This window comes from Varanus komodoensis, unplaced genomic scaffold (assembly GCF_004798865.1).
Source record: "Varanus komodoensis strain SLA01 unplaced genomic scaffold, ASM479886v1 scaffold15, whole genome shotgun sequence".
NCBI classification, from domain to species: Eukaryota; Metazoa; Chordata; class Lepidosauria; order Squamata; family Varanidae; genus Varanus; species Varanus komodoensis.
In genome coordinates, this window is record NW_025335440.1 from 13,236,979 (window position 1) to 13,252,344 (window position 15,366).

At 42.9% G+C, this 15,366-nt stretch overlaps 1 protein-coding gene across 1 annotated transcript in view; it reads right to left on the minus strand.

Annotated features, from left to right (window-relative positions):
* LMBR1 (limb development membrane protein 1) overlaps positions 1 to 6,914 on the minus strand; it is a 73,684-nt gene extending 66,770 nt beyond the window's left edge. The window contains exon 1 of the mRNA XM_044424698.1: positions 6,433 to 6,914. Coding sequence (XP_044280633.1) covers positions 6,433 to 6,495 — 63 coding nt within the window. The 5' untranslated portion in view covers positions 6,496 to 6,914. The remainder of the gene's footprint in view (positions 1 to 6,432) is intronic.
* Between the last annotated feature and the right edge of the window lie 8,452 nt (positions 6,915 to 15,366).

Consider the following 15,366-nt stretch of genomic DNA (forward strand, 5'->3'; position numbering starts at 1 on the left):
CAAACTCACTGCCAAAGTTTCCTAGAGGGGGAAACAACTCTCCAATAACACTGTAGTGACCCAAGGGCATTCCAGCTATGAGTGCAGATTTGGTGCAGCAATGTCAACTGCCACCATCAAGAATGAAACAAACCTAGTCTCCTTCATCCCCATCGTTCTTCAACCCTTGGAGACAATAGCTAAGGGTCCAAATGGGGAGCATAGCTTAGGTTATAGGCTTTACTCGCACATTGCATGAAACCTGGTCTTTAAATCAGCCTTAGCATGGTCAATATGATGGCATGCCCTTTGTGAGGCTCCTCCTTTCACCCCAAAAGCATTAGAGCAGAAACAAGAGGGGTAAAAAGAATGTGGCACAAATGATCACCTCTGTGATAAAGTCGAGCCCTTGCTTTATCTACAAAGCAACTGGGTTGAGTCTCCCTCCTTTCTTCCACTCCCCTCACCAAAAAAGTCTGGGTGTTGGGGGAAATGAACTAAATGAGGCAAAAGAGAATATAACAAAGTTTCAAAACACAAAACAGTAAGTGGTTTAAAGAATTGGTACAGTGGCAAATGGCAAAGATAGAGAAACACAGTCTAACTATTCACAGTCCTGTATTAAGCTGCCTGCTTGGTTCTTTTGAAGATCCATGGTCTCTATGGCACAATTTTCCCAATGTCTTGTGGCAGCCACTCTCCTTCTGCATCTTATTACTAAATGAGATTTAATTATATTGTATTATATTAAATTTGACCAGCTAGGGTGGTCTTGTAGGAAAAAATAGGAATATTGCTATAGGCAATTACAAAAGAAAAAAGCAAAATTAGAATACTGTGCATTAGGGAAACGCTCAATTATACGTTAATACCAAAATGAATACACTTCTCTTTCCTTCCAAACTGAAAAGACACATTCAAGGAAGATCCTCCTGCTTAAAAGGCAGTGACTCAGAGCATGTGGCACTGTTCAACTGGTCTGCTTTCTTAATCTGATACTGCACTCGGGTTAATGATGCTAGGTTTGCCCCCTTCAGGTTGGAGTACATCTCTTTGGGTTCCCCACTCCTGCCAGGGTAGAGATTTTCTACACATTGCTCATCTCCAGCCCAGAGATGGGTGCTTGAAAATTCCTCATTGTTCAGCACTTGGGCATTGTACCAGTCGATAGGTACAACTATTTTGCTAAGTGGAGACCCGAGATAAACCCAGCCAAAACATTTCATTGCAATGCCAGCACCTAGCCAAGCGTGAGCAAAACAAACAAACAAACAAACAACGCCCCAACAGATTCAGGGCATCAACTATTATTTTATATTATTTAAATTATTTTAGGTCACTTCAAAAATGTTTTGAGGTAATCAAACCCTTTCAAGTTTAATACAACCTAGAAGCATGCAACATATGTAGAGCTATGTGAAGTGCTGGAATTCAGAATTCACTTAGGTAATTTGCAGAAAACAGGTGTTAGAAAAAGAATGAAAGTAATAATAAATCCTCAGATACAAGAATAAACAAATCCTCAGTTGCTCACACCTTGATGTAACTAACAAGCAAAGAAAAAGTCACAGACCTAAAAATATAATCTGTTCTGAAAGTATGAATTCTCTGTGCACTAATGAACTCTCTATGCAATAGTGTCACATGCCACAGGAACCAGTATGATTCTGGGAATAGTGTAAAAAAGCAATCAAGGAATTATGCCAAGATTCAAAAAACCTCAAAAAACAGTAATCTTATCTCTTAGTTAAGAGATTGTTCAGTTTAAAAGGGTGGGGGGTTAAATTCAGTTTTTAAAAAGTAAACCTGAGAACACTGGTTAGGATAAGACCATAACATTATGAAAGAAACAGCTATTCTGTTTCTGATTTAAAAAAAACATTAAACTTAGACAGAACAGCTCTCCACTTCCACAATTTTTGTGCAGCAGGGATTATGTATTCAGAGGATTACAGGCATCCCCACAGGATTATGCCCTAAATCTTGGCAAATACTTCAATGGATCCACACAAAATATGCCTAAATCTAGATCCAATCCAGTGCAAAGAAAGAAGAAATGCAACTGACTGCCTCATACCTATGCTCTGGGATTTACAAAGTGGCATATTTCATTAATACCTATTGGTCCAAAAAGATACAAAGTATAAAATTACAATGAACAGTACAGTACTGAATACATAAAGTGAAATCATCTGATACTACACATGAATCAAGGGTGACTTTAAACAAGTCACTACATTAAACAATTAAACAAACAAATTAAAACAGAACTACAATACATGCACACTTCCACTTTGCAGTGATGAATTAGCATGGAAAGATATATACAGAAAATACACTTCTGTAGACCATATATCTCCCCTTTGGGAGATGTGTAGATTCCATCTTGGGGAGATGTGTAGATTCCATTTTTTGCTTTTCAGGATGTGACGAAAAAGTGAATGACAAGCAAATTGAATACTACAGGAGAAGCCATATAGACATTTTTGGTAACTTTGCATATACCCAGCATGAAACAAAGCAAAACTGAGCAATAAGGACTTTATGAGGAATAGACTATTTGGTGCTGCATGGGGAAAATCCACTGCAGGGAGACTAAAGTGACCCCAAAGTACAGTGCCCTTAGAAGACTGGTTGATCTAGAGTGCAAGATATATCAGTATCAGAGGTCTGGACAAATTATGTATATTGTACTCAACATACCCTGAGAAGCTAGCCTGTTAGAATTTGGGGCTGACTGGGGAGACTGACATTCAAATCCCTTGCTCACCTGTGAAGTTTATTGGGTAGCCTTATACCATTTACTGTCCCAGCCTGCACATCATACAAGCCATGGGTTGTTTAAACTGCGGGTTCAAAGCATAAGCAAGGAAACAAATGTGTGCACTCCCTAGTACTTATCTGTTTTGAATCAGCTTTAATCACAAAGCAGAAACATCTATTCTTGGATTGTTTGATGTAACATTTGAAACCCAGGCTCTAGGTTAAGGTCAAACAACTGAGAGATCAAAACACTCACCCATTGTTTGTAGTTGGGTTAAACCCCAGCTTATAGGTTTGTGAAGAACTCTTTGTTCTGGTTTTAGTTATTAAACAATCCAAGAACAGGGTATTCATGGATTGCTAATCAAAGCTGACTGAAAGAGGAAGCAACAAGTGTGCAGGAGGCCCTTCCTTGCCTGTGTCCCTACAAGTTCATGCGTTAGACTCGCTCTCACACAGTTATGAAGGTAAGTATTATGAAAAGGGAGATCCGTGAATATTAGCTCAAACCACTTGGACAAAAAGTTGGAATTTTTCTTTTTAAGAAGAATAAACTACAAATGACAATAATTATACAAGGGCCACAGTAACAGTGGGAGTTATGTGTACCATATACTTCTGATTTGAGATTAAGGTTGGGATCATGATCTGGAGCTAACAAGCATTCTATATGCTAGGGGCGGAGCACATGTGGTTCAGCAGATGATGCTGGACTGCAAATCCCATCAGTCCTAGCCAGCATCGCCAAGGTGAGAAAGGCTGGGATTTGCAGTCCAAACCAAAGGCCACAAAGCCTTCATCCTGACTCTATGCAAATGAGGATAACATAAGTTCTATACAAAACAATTTTTTTAATGCAAAAACAGCCAGAAAGCTTCAGATGAAAGGTGATTTTAAAATGAAATAGCATTGTTAACATTCATATGCCACCTTATTTGCCAAAAAGCAATGAACATGACATACAATTTTAACACTAAAAATTTGATGCTATAAAAACCTGGAACATTAAAAACCATAAAACATTAAAATTATATAATTTAAATGAAAGAGATGTGCCAAGAAAGCAAGGACTCATCACTGAGGCAGCAAATTCTTGAGTGAGCATGTTCCACAGTTTGAGATCACTACCTTTCACAGGTGCCGAACAAGCAGGCCTCTGCAGGCAACCTCAAGAAGGCCTCTTTGGCAGATTTTGGTAGCCAGGCATGTTCATAATGAGAGAAGCAGACCGTCAGACCACCAGGCCCTACAGTGTTTAGAGTTTTAAAATTTAAGGCCAACATTTTGCATCGATCCCAGAAAACAAATGTCAACATGTTCACAGATTCTTGAAGACTAGTGTAAGATCTCAATACTGTGCTCCAGTTAGTAGCCTAACTGCCACATTTCACGACAATTAAAGCTTCTGGAAGCTCTTTGTGGGTAGCCCCATATACAGTGCATTGTGGTAGTCTAAACATGACATAACCAAGGCATTAATTACTACTGAAACAGCAAATGTGGTGCAGCAATTAAGGTATGGACTAAGACTTGGGAGATCTAGTCTCTAATCTCCATTCAACCATGAAACTCCCAAGACCAGTCACTGAACCCCAGTCTGACATATCTCACAGGGTTGTTGCAAAGATGAAGAGGAGGACTGCACATGCCACCCTGGGAGTTATGGAAGAAAAAAGGTGGCTTACATAAATGTAATTATAATATTAATAAAGACAAGTTAAATAATAGTGTTTATTTAAATCTAAATATAATTAATAATTTAAAATTGTCAAATTGGATGACTCTGGAAGGGTACATCAGGTGCAATTGTGCAAGCACACTCCTTGTCACCTGTAGAGCCAGGGCAACAGAAGCAGCACTCAAAAGCTACAGACATGTGCCCTCAGGGGAACACAAGCCCTTCCAGAATAGGCTGAATCCCAATCCTAGAATCTAGTTTTCTACCAACCAGCATCTCTGTCTTGTCTGGGTTTAACCTGTTTGTGCACCTTCATCCAGCCAATTATTAAACTCAAGGAATATTCAAGGGTTTAATCTGTTTAAGCACAAGTTAAGTATATGTTCTCCGAATCTAGCAAGAAATATACAGAATATACGCGCACGTGCGTGTGTGTGTGCATCAGGTACACTTGAGCACAGTAAAAGACAACCAAGGGGATAATCCCAAACCATATACAGATAAGGGAGAAAGGCCTACTATTCCTAGTATGCCCCAGTCATGCAGACCTGAAGGCTGTGATTCAACAATCTTACTCAGAAGCTAGTACCACTGATAGCAATAAAATTTGCTTTCAAGTTTGCTTTTGCTGAAACAAAAGGCTTTTAAAAGTTGTGGTTGTGATATATGTGGTTCAGTGTATGTACATTTCATACTTCACTGCAGCTGTTTTGGGAAGAAGAGGTAACAAGATTGCAGAATCTTTTCTCTTGTTCATTATGTAAGTACAAATAGCTGCATAGTGCATATTACTTGTATATCCTAATGTGTGGCTCAGGCAAATAGTATAGGCAATATCATATGACCTTCACTTGCACACAGATAAATGCACATCTCTCAGGGGCTGTAGTGCAACATACAATTTACAAGTTTATAACCTGGCCATAGCAGAGGAAGTTGGGTGAAGGTAGCACAAACCCAGCAACTTACAGGGCACAACTGGCCTGTGAAGCCTTTTTCTCTACCTACAGAGTCACTTTATTAGCAGTCATAGACAAGAGGAAAGTTGTGCCAAGTGAAAAGATCTTAAGCAACCCAAATGTCAGTCAGTCGATATTTTATTATTAATATTCTACTTTTTCCCCCTTCCAGGAACCCAAACCCGCTTTCAAGATTCTCCTGCTCTCCATTTTATCCTCACAACAAAACCCTGTGAAGTCAGTTAGGCTGAGAGTCTGTGACAGGCCCAAAGTCACTAGGTGTACTTCAGAGCCAAGTGGGAACTAAAACCCACATCTCCGGACACCCAGCTCAACACTAACCCTACACCACACCAGCTCTTCCCTTATCTAAAGCTTGCTGCAAAAGCATCCTAGGAAACACGTTTGTCCTATCTTAATTGCCTGACCTCTGCATAGTTAGGAATACTTAACAAAACTGCATCTCCCTCTCTCCAGACAACATGGGCCAACTATTAAGAAATGTGATAAACATCGTTGTTTATTATGCGTTATTTCTACCCGAGACGCAGAAATATGTTTAGCCAGCCTCTCTCAAAGATGGATACCCCAAACAACACGCCCACAAGGGCTGGCACTTTGGAAAAAAATAACAAACACAGAAGCACAACAGGGATCGCCGTTATACTACACACTCGCCCTCACGCGCAGTACACAGCGCAGGAAAGCGGACTAAGCAGAGGGCAAGAGAGCAATAAAAACTGTGCGCCACTTCACTTGGATGGGAAATCCGAGGCGAAGCGTGACTTGCCAAAGAAGGCTTTGCGCCTTTCTAGCAAAAAAGCAGAACGGACCCAACGGGATTGTTTCTCCTTGTTCGTTTCAACTGCAGGTGCAAACACACGCACACGCAGCAACACAGTCGAGGCGAGCGCGGCACCCTCTGACCTGCCTATACCTGAGGGCGGAACGGGGGGGATTCTCGGGGGCGGCCAACGCGGGGGGACGGGGAGGGGAGGGGAGGGAGGCACCAGGGGCAGCCGCGAAGGGGCCGCAGTTCCCGCGGCGACGCACCGTGTACTCCCGCACTTGGCTGTGGAAGTTCTGCTCGCGGATGGTCACCTCGTCGGCGTCCATCCTTTCATCGCCGCCGCCCCGCAGCCCCTTCCTCCTCCTCCTCCTCCTCCGGTAATGGCGGCCGCCCCAATTCCTCCTGCTTCCAAGGCGACGGGCGGGGGACCATGGCCGAGGCCGGCAGCGGCTGATGCTCCCGACCCCTCCTCACGGCAGAGACGGGGCGGGGAAGAGGCGCCAGCGGCGCGCGCCCCTGTCGACCACGGCGAGGAGGAGCAGGGGGACGTCGACGACGACAGCTGCGGCTGCTCCTGCTGGCGCCGCCTCCGCTTTCCTCACGAGGGGTCTGTCACGCCGCCCTGCGGCCGAGAGGGCGGGTCCGCGAGGCGCAGCCTCCCCGCGGGGCTTTCGCGGCGAGGCGTCGCGCTGGCGCGGGAGGGACGAGCGAAGCGAGAAAGGCCGCCGAGTGTGCGGGGCTGAGGAAGGCGAGGCTTAACTACGGCGGGGGGACAGCGCCGAGCCCGCCCCGCCCTCGGAGAGGTTTGGAGGGCACGCGAGCCCCTGGGGGCGTGGCTGCAAGGGGCGGGAGACGAGGGGGCCGGGTGCAGCAGGGTTGGGAAGCGACGGTCGCGCTCGGGAAAAGGAGGCGCGAAAGCGGCAAAGGAGGCGCGAAGGGCGGGGCTTAGTGGAAGGGGCGGGGCTAGTAGCGGGGTTCGAAAATGAGAGCGCGCCAGCAACTTTGCGCCCGGGAGGGAGCGACCGTTCCGGAGACGGAGGCGCCTGCAATGCGCGCACATCGATTTGGTGTAGAAGGAACGCATGTGTGCGCAATGGTAGAAAATTGCAGGAAGCCCGACTGATCTAGGGGAGGGGAGGGGGTAACAGTAGGTTAGTACCCTCTTAAAAAAATTAAACGTTTTTCGTGCCTCGGTTACGCCCGTTATCGCAAGCTAGTCGCTGTACGTGGTAACCTGTAAGAACTGCGGCAGACTTTGATAAAAGAAAGTTCTCTGACGTTAAAGAGAGTCTCCTTAGGATGCCTGAAACGTGCCTGATAAGGGTCTCGTACTTGCTTTGCACATCAAAAAAGTCTTCTGTCTGCGCTGGGAAAAATTCTTCCTTGAAGCCGGGAAAATTCATAGTAATTCATGTAAGCAAGAGGAGCTGTGAGGAGTGGTGGTCCAAAATACTCTTCTCCAACCTGGTGCTCGACTAAAACTCCCAGCATGCTCCACGGGCTGTTTTCTAATTTTTGGGGCAGGAAGAGAGTCCTCCTTGCCACAAATGTTATTTAAAAAGATGCAGCTTCCCATCAGAGAAGGTAGCTTTGGCCTTCCAGATCTTGCTTTATAACATTGGACTTGTTTAACCCATACCAAATTTTAGTCTTAGATAAATTAGATTTTTCCATCCTGGCCAATTTTGGGATCTTCCTGTCTGAATCCACTCTCCAAATGCATAACACTAGGTTTACAGCACATCAAATGGAGTTTTTCTCACACTTTTGGCTGTGATATACAATACCATGCCAAGAACATTTTGATCCATTTTCTCATGTTAAAATGACTCTAATGAGAAACCCAGATTGAAAGATGGGTAAGGAAATTGTTTTTGGCAAATTGGGGTGAATAAGTGTGCAATCCTATGCAAATTTAAGCCGAAAAAGGCCTACAACTCCTAGCCATTCTGTCTATTCAAACTTGCATAGGGTTGTGCCTTACGTTGATTTTTTACTTGGCCAAAAACTAATCAGCACTCACTAGTAAACATGCATTCTTGGCTTTGCGCACTAAATACAATTTGCCTGCTATGTCTGAATAGCAACACGTGACCTTGCAATATTTCTTAGAATCTAGGCTTGGCTCTACTGCTTCAGTGTCTCTTTTGCCACTGGAAGGACTTATTAAGGCCCCGTGATCCATTTTTATAAATATTTATTAGCAGTGAAGAAGTATGATACGCAGGGTATTCAACAGGAATGGAATAGGAAACTGGATTGCCCATTTTGCCTGATCAACATTTAGCTGCCTTAGCATCTGTATCCATGGTATCTTTGAATTAGGTTATGTCTTATTCATCAAACATTCATGTTCTGTCTGTTGGATGCCAGAATCTCTCTGAAGCCCTCATCCCACAATGTGGGATAACTGGCATCCCCCAGCTCCTGTTCTGTACTGAAATTTATGCACAACTATTCCTATTGACTAGTCATTTGACACTGTCATAAAGTGACGCAAGCCCTTGTTCTGTCTAAACATGCAGAGGATTGTACCTTTAATAACATTCAAATGATTCAACATTTGGCATGATCCTGGAGCTTATGAAGGAAGAAGCCCGGTAACCATTTGGAAAGTAAAGTGAATCAGATAAATCAAGTCGCATCTACTTCCCATTTGGACTACCCAAACCGTTCCCAGTTGCTTTGGCTTTGATTCTTACGTACTAGATAACAATCCAGCAAGGATTATTAATTATGGATCTCACAATTGGTCTGTGATCATTTTTACATTTAGTTAGATGGACGACGCTGATTCCTATTTAGCTGTACATTTGTAACAGCATTACTTACTTAGAGCCAATAAGTACTGACATGATCTCCATTACACATCACCTGTATTTTGATAGATATGATAGTCATTGCTAAGGGCTGTAGTAATGTATTAACTGAAACAGTTCATTTAGCTCCTATTTGTTACAGCATTTCTGCTGTCATGAGTTGTCCATTGTTTCAGAGAGGTGGGGTTTCAGCCCTACCTGAAGAGCTGCATGCAATGGCTGGGTTTGCATGACATGACAAGCAATGATGGGTTTTTGCACAGGTTGGTCTGGTTTTGGACAAGTTGGTCAGTATCATACCTTAGTTTGATTTTAAGAAATCACAAATAGGAGACAGCAGCTATCCAAAGTTTCATGCAAGAGTTCTACCTGGAGATGGTGGGATGTGAACCTGGGTCCTTCCACATACAAAGCAGGGGCTCTGCCATTGACCTATAGACCACACAACCCACACCCACACATGAAAAACTCATAATAGCTACACAGGTAGCTACTATTTACTGAGTCATACCATGAATCCATATAGCTCAGAGGTGTTGACATGAACCAACTGCAGCTCACCAGACTGTCAGCCAAGAATCCAGACCTACCTGGAGATGCTGAGAAGTGAGCCTGGAACATCCTGGATGCCGACTGTATGCTCTGCCATAAAGCTATGCCCCTTCCAACCTCAAAATATCTTCAAGCAAAAAACCTATTTGGAAAGCAAAAGGCTACTTGGAGGGATTTAGAATGAAGAAACTGTGTTGATCCAAGTCCTCTTAGGCCTGGTGCCCTTCTCAAGCTGTGATCACTACCACCTGAAGATGCCAGTCCTGGGATGGAGGCTGCGGGTGCCTGCGGCTGGAGCAACAGGGGCAGAGGAGACAAGGGTCAGATAGACCAAGGAGTGACAGGGCCAGAGGCAACAGTAAGGATCAGGTACCATCTGTGCTGTACTATAACACAGGTTCCAATCCCTACAAGCACCTACAGGTCAGAATCACGTCCTGCAGATACTTGCAGCGTGAGTTGTATTCCTTGTATCACAGCTTCAGATCTTGACAGAAGGGTTTTACTAATTATTAAAGGGACATCAGTCCACTGTTACAGCCTTCTGTGTGTAATGTGTAATTTGGTCCTCGGTGCAGGTTTAAAGTCTATGTCTATTCTCAAATATTCTCAAATATTCTATTTTCCTAATGCAACATCACTGCCAGTTCTCAACATGCAATATCCAGTCTTGCCAGAGCAATGTCAGACCAACCACCCCATTTTTTCATTGCCTGATCTTCTATTACATGCTTAACTTGGTGTAAGCAGCTTGTGCTCCTGCTAAAAGTAGGTGTGGGCAACTGGAGTCCTGCATATGTTTCAACTTACAGATCTCAACAGTGCTAAGCAGCATAGCTAATGTTGAGAGAAGATTTGAGCTGTAGGCCAGAGCATGTGGAAGGCAGAAGTTTCCCATCCTGTGTTAAAGCCCAAGTTCTGGTTAAAAAAGGAGGAGGAGGAAGAATTGGCAACACCAAACTCTCCTGGCAAATTTTGCCCTGAACTTCCTACTGTCTGGGGAAAGAGGACTGAAAGGTTTGTGTTATATAGTTTAAACTTTTCCATAAAAATGAAATGATCTGATTTAGCAGGCTCTGGTGACAATCTTTTCTTAAAAGCTTCCGTGCCTCCTCTCAAATAAATTCTGTATGCTCTCTTTAAATGCAATTTATGATGGTTTGCTTTAAGGATTCGAAATTGCCTTGGTATGTATGACATGGCCATTCTAACTGCAGGGCCTCCACAGGTGAGGACAAGGAAGTGTCTGTGCTTGTAGTAGGTGTTTCACATGGATCCTCCCAAAATAAAACTCTGATTCCCTATTACTCATACCATGCCAAACACAGGATGGAAGTACCATAAAATGCTGAGATTTATAGTATGTTTCATAGGAAACACTGGCATTTTGCATGGCTTTTCTGGGTTTCCATTGGCATGGGCATGATTTTACTGTTCTCCATCAATAACAGTCACAAGGGAAATCTATTATGCTATAAATCTAGGATGACACCCTTTTGAAAGTGCAAAGGGGAGTGATCTTAGGAAATATAGTCACTGTGAATTACTAGGCAGATCTGTTGAAAACATTTGATCAATAATAGAAGTGCTTGGCATATTTCATGACATGTTTTTAATATAGGAGTATGGATTTTTTTTCAGAGTAAGCAATTCTGGGAAGTGTTCATTTTGAATCACTCTAATTTCCAGATTATTGGGTATATCCCCTCCTAATAGTTTGAAGTTGATGGAAAGTGAAGCTTGTATGCAGGTTTTATTTCATAGTTAATCAGTATTTGTTAATCTCAATGCAGGAAGTGAATGGGATTAGAAGGGGGAAAGGCAGTGAGCTTGGCTGGGAAGCTACCAGCAGGGCCAGCCTATTTATTTTATTTATTTATTTTATTATTTATTAAAACATTGTTATGCCGCCCCATTCGCCGAAGCCTATCAGGAAGTACAGAGGGAGGGCAGGTGGAACAGCCTGCGGAATGGATGTGGCCCATGCAGTTGTCTTCCTGAATGGCTTGGCTGTGCTTGGACCCCGCATCAGTGCAGTCCCTTTTTAGTGGCGTTTCCAGGGACAGTATTTCATTGTTAATATTATTTTAATTTCTAGCTATATGTTTTTTCCTTTCCCCTCCTGAGCAAAGCCCACTTTAGATAAGGTGGCCATTTACACAGAACAGAGTCACACTATGGAATTCACTTCCATAAGATGTATTGATGGCACCAATTTGTGTAGCTTTACAAGGGGATCAGCAACTCAGGGAGGACAATGGCTACTAGTTCTGAGGGCCATATGCTACTCCAATATCAGAGTCCTATATACACCAGTTGCTGGGGAACATGGGTGCAAGAATGTCATTTCACCCGACAATGCTAGCAAAGGTTAAAAGCAGAAAGACCAAACATTGGATGGAACAATTCCATAATGCTCAAGACAAGAGCTGAGTAGGGCTGTCAAGGAAAGAACATTTTGGAAGACAATCATTCAACGGGTTGTCATAAGTCAGAGACGACTTGACGGCATGTATTAAGAAGAAACCTATAGCTAAACCTTGTAATTGCCTCTTGACCTGCAGGAATTTCACAACATCAACACAAACTTAGAGGTGGAGTGGAACATAGACTGGAACCTCAAAATCCAATCATAGTGTTTCCAACATCCACATTTATTTTTAAATACATGGTAGTATTTTTAAGTATACTGCCATATTCATGAACTCCATTCCTTAGGAAGAATTATCTCCTGATTATACATAAAGATGACCAAATAGGAAACATCTTAAATTTATATCAAATTATAACTGACTTATTCCCACTATCCTAATTATGTGCATTAAATATTTTTTATGGAGCCATAATTTCAAAGTCTCATATTTTGTGGGCAGCTGCTATCATGGTAATTGCATTTTAAGTTGAGAAAGACAGATTAATCAATCTCTGGTCTTGATTCAAAAAAGGATGTTTGTATCCATCATTTAAGTGCTCATCATTCATTCTGCTTTTGTGACTCGTTTAAAGAAATCTTCCCACTAAAACATCAAAAAAAATTTTTACAGTGGATATGCTAATCAGTACATCCACTGGACTATTGCACACATCATGGCTCCCATCTGAGTCGCCAGAGTCGTGCCCTCCAGGTGTGCAAGGAAACATGCAGCATTGCACAGTCTGCCAACTGGCTGCAGGTGCTGAAAGTGGTGGTCCAACACATCTGGAGGGCACTCAATTTGGGAAGGCAAACCTATATAACATGCAACTAAAGGGCAGCCCCAAATTTAAGACTGTGCTTTTTGTCAGTACTTCAAATCCAGATGCTAATAGCCCTCCAAACAGGGAAGATTAAGAGTACTCTATCGAAGGTGGGAGCAACACAGAAGTGAAGGTTGCCTCTGCATTCTTCCCACTCTGCAAAATGCTCAGACGGCCAGTATCACTGTCTAAGTGTTGCACCTCAGAGCACAAGGGGAAATGGCTGAGGTGCCACCATGACACCTGTGGTGCCTGTCTCTTCCCTCCACCTCCTGGGATGCCACCCAAAACCCTTCTCCTGGTTGCTCTTGTGACCTCCTTCTTGGCTCTTTCCATGCCGGCTGTGAGATGGGAGCTTGGAGTCCTGACTTTGACCTCAGAGTGAGTTTTCAAGGTTGGAACTGAGACTCCAGATGAACCTATGGCTGCATATGTGCTGTCTAGTGGGTGTAAGGTTGAACTGTAAGCTACGTATATTTGATCTAGGATTAGGATTGTTTATACTAGATTTCGACAGGGCTTAAGCATGCCTGTCTTTATTTCTTCCCCTTTCTTTTTGGTACCCCATGGTCTTGCATGAATAGAACTTGTCATGCCTGACCCAAACTCTTTATTTCAGTAATCAATTCATCACATTTCTATACCACCCAACAGCCAAAGCCCTGTGAATGATTCATTAAAAAAAACCCCTAAAGTACAATATGGTAAAATATAATACAAAAACCCTTAGTATTAAAAAAAATCAAATAAGAGGGAAACAGTTAAAAAAATTAAAGTACTAATTTAAGTGATAAAGCAACTAACATTTAAATGGACCACCAGCAAATACTAAGAATAAGGTCTCAGCCTAGCACCAAAATGGTGAAAATGCTGCTACCAGATAGACATAGAAACAGAGCGAGTTAGAAGGGGTCTCCCGGGCCATCTAGTCTGACCCCCTGCTCCAGCCAGCTCCGCTCACGACATGCCCACCATGTGCTTGTCCAGCCTATCCTTGAACACCCGCGCCGATGGGGCCTCAGCCACCTCTCGTGGAAGCCCATTCCACACCCTCGGGGTCCTGACTGTCAGGAAGTGCTTCCTGGCATCCAAACGGAACCTTGGCTCCCTGAGCGTTGCTCCGTTGGAGCGCGTCCTGCCTTCCTCTGCAGGGGAGAACAGGTGTCTACCCACCTCCGTGTGACCTCACTGAAGATATCATTCTGCAGTCTAGGGGCTTTCACCAAGAAGATTCTCTGCCTTGTGTACCTTGTTGAAAGTTGCCTAATCTACCTTGAAGAGGCATTCAGATGAAGCCCCCGCAGCCCACTCAGAAGAGCCTAAAGACCCTGAAAAATCCTGTGACCTTAGCAATACCTGGTATCAGAGATTGCTCCGCCTCCCACCAGTTACTGATTTGTATTTCTTTAATCAGTTAGCTTTTGTTATGTAAATATTACAAAGAGCCAGTCTTGCTTCAGGCTACACATAAGATTGTAACAAAGAACTGCTAAGAAAGACTGGTTCTGTTTAGTCATAAATGCAACTATTTATTTATTAGATCTATATCCTACTTTTTTCTTACAACATACTCAAAATGGCTTACAGCATTTTCCTTCTGCTCTCAATCTTATACCTACAACAACAACCCTGTGAGGTACGTTAGACTGCATGCCTGTGAGTAGTCCAAAGTCACCCAGGTGGCTCCATGGCTGAACAGGGATTACAACCTAGGTCACCTGAGTCCCAGTCCCACATTCTTAACCAATATACCACACTGAATCTTGTAGGTTCAAAAAATTGGAGAGTAACTTCAGATCAGAGTTGTAGCCATATTATGTGGAAACGGTTAAAGCCCTTCCATTCACTTCTTTAAAAAGTGAGATTAATTTTAAATTGCATAATATTCTGCCTAAGTGAAGAAGAATAAAACCATTTAATGTTGTCCTTTTCCTTCGGTCAAGAGCTGAGCCTACAATTCTGCATGCACTCAATTATGAGTAAGCCCCATTAAACTCCACGTGGCTTATATCTGAACAGATGTGTATATAGGATTGCTCTGTGAATTGCCAATAACTTCCAACTGGTTCCAAGGTAAATCATTGCTCATGTGAGCAGACTACTTGTCTGATTAGTCCAACCACAAAACAGCAAATCTATGAGGTCTCTCCTTACCTTCCATGGACTGGAAAATTGATTCTCTTTTCCTCAGCGTATGGAAGAAAGGGGACATTTTGCCTGAGTTTGCTTTCTGAGGGCCAAACCAGATGCTGTATGAGCGAGAGGTAAAGTACTTACCCATGTAAACATTCCACAAACACCCACTCATATTCTTAATGCATTTACCATAAGCATAAGGCCATTTACATTTAGCAATAATATGCCAGTGATACATTCCTTTACTTCTTTATGCATTATTAACATTTATATGCGACCTTATCTGCTACATATATATATATATAAAAATTAAAGCCATCAAGGGAGCATGCAACTATTAAAACAATAACACCTTAAAAATGGGGAAAATTAACACCAGTAAAAAAATTAATGCTACCCATTTGGGGGAAAAAACTTAATTGAAAAGATACAACTTTGCACTCCTCGTAGTGG